General features: G+C 38.9%; 1 protein-coding gene across 1 annotated transcript; it reads right to left on the reverse strand.

Annotated features, from left to right (window-relative positions):
• Positions 1-1,413: 1,413 nt before the first annotated feature.
• Positions 1,414-5,758, reverse strand: pigw (phosphatidylinositol glycan anchor biosynthesis, class W; the record flags this gene model as incomplete). The annotated part of the gene is made up of 2 exons (XM_080748424.1): positions 5,710-5,758; positions 1,414-2,907 (listed from the first exon to the last, which is right to left on the reverse strand). Exon 2 carries the CDS (start codon positions 2,902-2,904, stop codon positions 1,414-1,416), a length of 1,491 nt encoding a protein of 496 aa, XP_080604550.1. The 5' UTR covers positions 2,905-2,907; positions 5,710-5,758.
• Positions 5,759-6,170: the final 412 nt, after the last annotated feature.

Below are 6,170 nucleotides of genomic sequence, written 5' to 3' on the forward strand. Positions count from 1 at the left end.
CTAACCTTTAACCTCGAGGCCGCAATCACACATATGCGTGAGACAGCTTCTCCGTATCGTTTGAGAATGAGGGAGGAAGGAAGGGTATGTCCAATTCATTTTCTATGTAAGTCACGTGGTTTCATGTCGTTGCCGTGTCTCTCTTGCTCAACCGAAGGCTGTCTTTTGGCCAAGAGATTTGCAAGAGACAAAAAACCACGTGACCTTCATTGAGAATGAATTGGAACCACCCTCCTCCCTCATTCTCAAACGACACGGACACGATAGCTGTCTCAAATGTTTGGACGGCGCCCGAGACGTAGGCGACGTACCAGCTGACTTGACGTCAGCGAATCCAGTCTGGTCGCCGTACGACGGTGTCCCGTGCACCGACAAGCTCTCGTGCATGCATGCATGTTTAAAACCTTGATCATTGCATGCATGCATGATATATTAAAACCTTGATCATTAATGAATGATGATTAATACTTTAACAGTTTGCTTATATAGTAGTTGTGGTACGATTGATTGTATGATATTAATGGCTAAAATGATAACACAAAAAGCCCTATGTGGTCCTGTGTTAGCCATAACTCTTGTAGAGGTTACTTTATATTGGGACGTTTACTCTCTGACTGAACGTCCCAATATAAGCGATCTCTACAAGAGTTATGATTTATTATGGCTAGTCCTGTGTATTCAATTCATTAAGAAATTAAGATTAATAAATAATCATATTGGTAAAAAAGGATTTACATGTTTGAGTGACTGTAAATAACATAACACATTTACAAAAGAAAGGCTTTCTGTTCAAACACAATGTTTTAATTCATTAAAGGCCCACGTCACCTCTGGGACAACCAGATCTTATTTTATTGTTTAGGACAAGATCACAAAAAATAACTAAGGATTGTGTATTGTGTTGATCGTGTCCCAAACAACAATAAAATAAGATCTGGTTGTCCCAGAGGTGAAGTGGGCCTCTGAATCCATACCACATGCATTGTACGCTACTACATCTATTACTACCATTGTAAAATGAAGCTATTCTGGGAGACGGAAAAAAAAAAAATCTGCTCCAAGTTTGACCACTGACATATCTGATCTAAACCAGATTGGCAGGCCTTTTTCTACAGTAGGCCTATATTATAGTCTAAAACTATTATATAGTGGTATAAATGCTATGAACTGATTTCCAAATAATATCTATAATATGACACTGTCAAATGAATCATGAAACATGTCATCTGTATTTGAAGTAGAACACATTGGTTGGTAGTATAATTTTATTAAGACAAGCATAAAATATACACCACACAAAGTCATGTTATCAGTTAAAATACAAATGTCTTCCTTAATAAAGGGTCTGTTTCATTGACTCAGACAATAGTTAAATACATTGTATCATTTTATTATTTTGTTGTCAAATTAAACTCACCAAAATTTTACAGTAATTCCAAAGATATGTAAAATATGTATCACACAACAATTTGTGAACATGTATGACAGCAAAACACATACTGAAAAGTAATCATTGCTGCTGAATGTGTCCACCAAGATATTGGTCAAACCAGTCATTAGATTTGCAAGCATGAAAAACAATAACTGATTCCGATTGACAGCTTGAAAAAGGCAAAGCACTTCCATGTTGCTTTTCTTTTTCTCAGAGGATGAATCGTCTCTCTTGTGTGGATTCCATGAGGATGGTACAAAGTAACAACCTGATATGCTTTTAAGATAAAGTAAAATGATATCAGCCATGCCAAGGCAGGATATAAAAAAAGAGCATTGGGCAATAGTCCACAGGCAGAAAGGTAAATTTGCCATTCGACGAGACACTGGCTCAACAAATGTCTGACACAGGTACAAAGCAGAATATAGTACACAACTTCCTAACAAGAATGTACCCATTACTTTGACCCATTCTTTCACTTGTGTTCTTGGTTGCATAACATAAATACCAATTTGAACTCCTGCCATGTAGATGGCAATGTAACCTGCAATGGAGAAAATGCCTTCCTTGTTGGCATGAAGGAAGTCTTTTGTCCGGTCACTGTCATTGATAATGAAAGATTTCAAACCTGATGTCTCTAGAGAAAACTGATAGAAACCAATTAACAAAAGGGCAAACAGCCATGACTTGTTGACTGGGAATAGAGCCAAGAGCACAGAAGCCATGACTCGGACTATAGCTAGAGTAAAAAAGAAATTCCAATGAACACCATATTCTGTTACATGCTCATGGTAGTCAGTCATTTTTACACTCACTAGCCTTCCCATCCCTAAGACAACCAAGGGCCAGACAGACAAAAGCTGCTTGCCGACATGCTTAATTTTGGATCCATGTATATTCTTCTGTCGTGCCTCAGGACACACTAAAGCATTTGCCAAGATGTAAGCTCCAACACCAAAGTCCATGACCCCAGTTCCATAGGTTTCGGTTTTAGCATATCTCCTTGGGAACACACTAAAATCCACAGCTAGAATGCTTATAGCCGTCTTCACATTCACAAGCACTCGGAAGACAGTAACGAAAGGAACCTGGTTGCTCTGAACATGACTGTGAAGAAAGTTTTTTATGGCGTTCTGTGGTTGTACAACAGTGGGAAGACTGCTGGTGCGGTAGATGTAGAAAATCACACCCACTGAAACAAATGCTAGGCCCACAATGACCTGATGAAGAACGTCACTTAGGATGGTGCATGACAAAACAAGGGGTAATATAATAAAAGAGAAGTCTATTAGGAGATGAGAAATCCATGGGAATGGTAATGAGAGCGATCCCTTGCTGTGATGACACAGAATTAAAAGCAGTCCTCTCATGAGAATGCACAGGGGGGCAAGAAATGTTCCCAGTGCCACTTCCTCAAGGCTGGTCCCATTGAGGTTGCTGACAAACGCCACCTTCAGTTCCCGCTGAGACATAGCCTGCAAACAAACATGACAGTTTGTTAGGCTATGTGGCATAAAAAATACATTATGGCATATAACTTAACATTGTTCTGATGTGAGGAGGACTGAGGTCAGGAGGAGATCAATAGCTCATATATACGCACTATGACGACCACATTGACGTCATCCCTCTGGCATTTCAGCATGCTCTGTGTCTCTTTGATAACGCTGGGAACTTGTTGTCCTACGAACAGTTCATGACAGTGCACAACTTCCCAATTCCTTTTAGAGAATATAGATCTGTGTTTAATGCTATTCCTAATGGTCTTGTACAGTTGATAAAAAACCATCTGTCTTACAATGTAGGGGATACTACGCTACCCTCCTTAATGTTGGATGGAATTGATCTCTTGAACAAAAAATGTACAAACAGTCACATTCGTCAGGTGATACAGAAAAGGAAAACTGTTGTCCCAAGAGGGAAGTTCTTTTGGAGATCTAATATTCTGGACATTGACTGGGAAAAAGCGTGGCTCCTTCCCCATAAATACTGTATATCCAACAAAGCCAAGGAAGTGCATTTTAAATTACTACACAACATTTATCCAACAAATAGCTTAATTTCTACATATTATGCTGACATTGATCCCTCTTGTTCATTTTGTAATCAAGTTCCAGAAACGACTTCCCATTTATTTTTCCTGTGCAATCTCACTCATAACAGTTTACAGTTTAGGCATTTAGCAGACGCTTTTAATCCAAAGCGACTTACAATAAGCAGATACAACATCGCAATAATAAACAAGATAATAGGTCAGTACATTAACAGCAATATAACAATGTAAATGGATATCTATCTAGAGAAAAACACAATATAATCAAGTTCTAAAGAAACCTAACAAACAAATGTTAACTAGCTTCATGTATGGTCATTGATTTTACTGTAGTGCTAAGGGTTTAGGTGGAGTCTGAAAAGGTGAGTTTTCAGTCCACGGCGAAAGGTAGCGAGTGAGTCCGTTGTTCTAAGTGCGACAGGGAGTTTATTCCACAACTTGGGAGCCAAGAGGGCAAACTGTCTCGGACGAGTGGATTTTTGCCCTGGAGTTTTTAGCGAGGGTTCGGTCAGCATCCCTGTGTTGGCTGATCTAAGTGAACGAGTGGGGGTGTAGGGGTTGATCAGCTTTTGGAGGTATGGAGGAGCCATACCTTTGGCTGCTTTGAAGGTCAGCATCAGTGTTTTGTTCAGATCTAGAAGCCCATTTTTTCAATTCGGTCAATTTAAATTATTCCTTTAACCTCAAGGACATCATTTGCTACTACAGCAACCCAGACAATGACGAACTGGAGTTTATTTTTAATTTCATTACTCTTTATGCCAAATGTTTTATTCACAAGCAAAAATTCGCCAAATCCCCACCTATTTTCACCCACTTCAAATTGGAATTCAATCTTCTAATCAAATCACTAGATCTAGTAAATAACAAAAAAAAATGTAAAACTCTTAACTTTGTATAATCTTCATTTTCCCGATTTCTCTGTTTAATGTTACCAGATAATATGCTTGTATTGTTGTTTTTTGTCTTTTTTTTTCCTGTATGTCATGTTTTTATGGTCTATTTGTGCTATTTGAATACCTGAATATTTTGTAAATTGTATATTGTTCAATAAAAAATAAATAAATAAATAAATAAATAGTCGCACGGGTGTGTGCTCAGTGCAGAGAGTGCCTAAAGCCCTAAACCTAACCCTAGTCCTAACCTCAGTAAAACTATGTATAAACCTAACCCTAACCTTAACCTCAGTAAAACTATGCCTAAACCTAACCCTAACCTCAGTAAAACTATGCCTAAACCTAACCACACCCGGTGCGCATTTCCGAACGCACCCTTTGATACACTCGGACTGAATCACCTGCAGAAAACACTAGCGGAAATTTACCTTCCTTCATTTTGCAGAAATACGAGTAGCCTACACATAAGATATTTTTGCCACATGTACGATCTCCTCAGTCCTCACAATAGGATTTAGATTTTAAAACAAACTTTGTACACACTTTGTTGAACAAAGTGTGCAATTATAGGCTTCTATGGTCCTGCGTTGCTGTCTACTAAAGAGCATGCACTGTTACCTTCTAGAGCTGCGTTTCTCTGCTATCGAGTGTAGGCTTCTATAGAAGCTCTAAAGTTTAGAGCAACGCAGCGCCAGGAAGCCTACACAATCTTAAAGGAGTAGTTCACCACTTTTCAACCTATCTTCATATGATAGGTCCTCACTAATGTTCATAATAAAATAGCACATTTTTTTCCTATTCAGTCTGGGTCTCATAGGAGAGCTGTCAAATCCTTCCTACCGGTGACATCATCGTTTGACAAAAAAATAATAATAATAATATTTTTGAAAAAAATATATAGATTTTTATTATCACGAGAACAATCGCTTCCACTTTAACATTGCAACTCTTTCAGGAATAGAAAGCCTGCAGTTTCTATTAGCTTGCATTTCCCATTGATGTTGTCACCGGTAGGAAGGATTTGACCCACCCACAGCTCTCCTATGAGACCCAAACTGAGTAGAAAAAAATTGTGATATTTTATCATGAACATTAGTGAGGACCTATTATATGAAGATAGGTTGAAAAGTTGTGGAGTGCCCCTTTAAGTTAGAAGATAAATAATAGCAGCATAGGCTATAGCTAGCTGGAAACCTCTCCCTCTGCTATATGAGAATGGAGCCAATAGCCCCATTCGTTTAATAATATTTAGGGTTGTTACCCACAAGGAAATAAAAGCCACATAATGTCGGTTACTGCCTAGAATGGCCAAATTGTTAAATACTTACTGCAGTTGGTTATTTCGTGTCCTAGATTAGCTCTGACCAGGAGTGTTCCGCATTCCCTACTGTATGGTTGACTGAAACGAGACACACAAGAGAGACTTTTCAAATCAACTCAGATATCCGGCTTCTCTGCAAGGTATATAAAAAGAAGGTACGGACATCCACGTCATTTACAGGCTTGACTCGTCTGGGAGCCTTCTTCTTTGGGTTAAAATGGTGGATTACTGGGTGCATACCGTGCATACTGCCATCTATTGTTTGAAATATTTATACTATTACAATCATAGTCTATTTAAAAGTCCCCAATGATCCCCTTCATGTTATACCATAATAGAAAGCCCATGCGTTATCCATTTTCCCCATCTGGAATTCAGCCGGAAGTGGGCGTGGTGTTCCAACTTCAGGAAGAGGGCGGGAATCATCAGCTCCTGTAGGCGGTGTGTTGGGCGCAACTCTATGGTTGG

Source organism: Nannobrachium achirus (assembly GCF_963921795.1).
Source record: "Nannobrachium achirus genome assembly, chromosome: 19".
Taxonomy (NCBI): Eukaryota; Metazoa; Chordata; class Actinopteri; order Myctophiformes; family Myctophidae; genus Nannobrachium; species Nannobrachium achirus.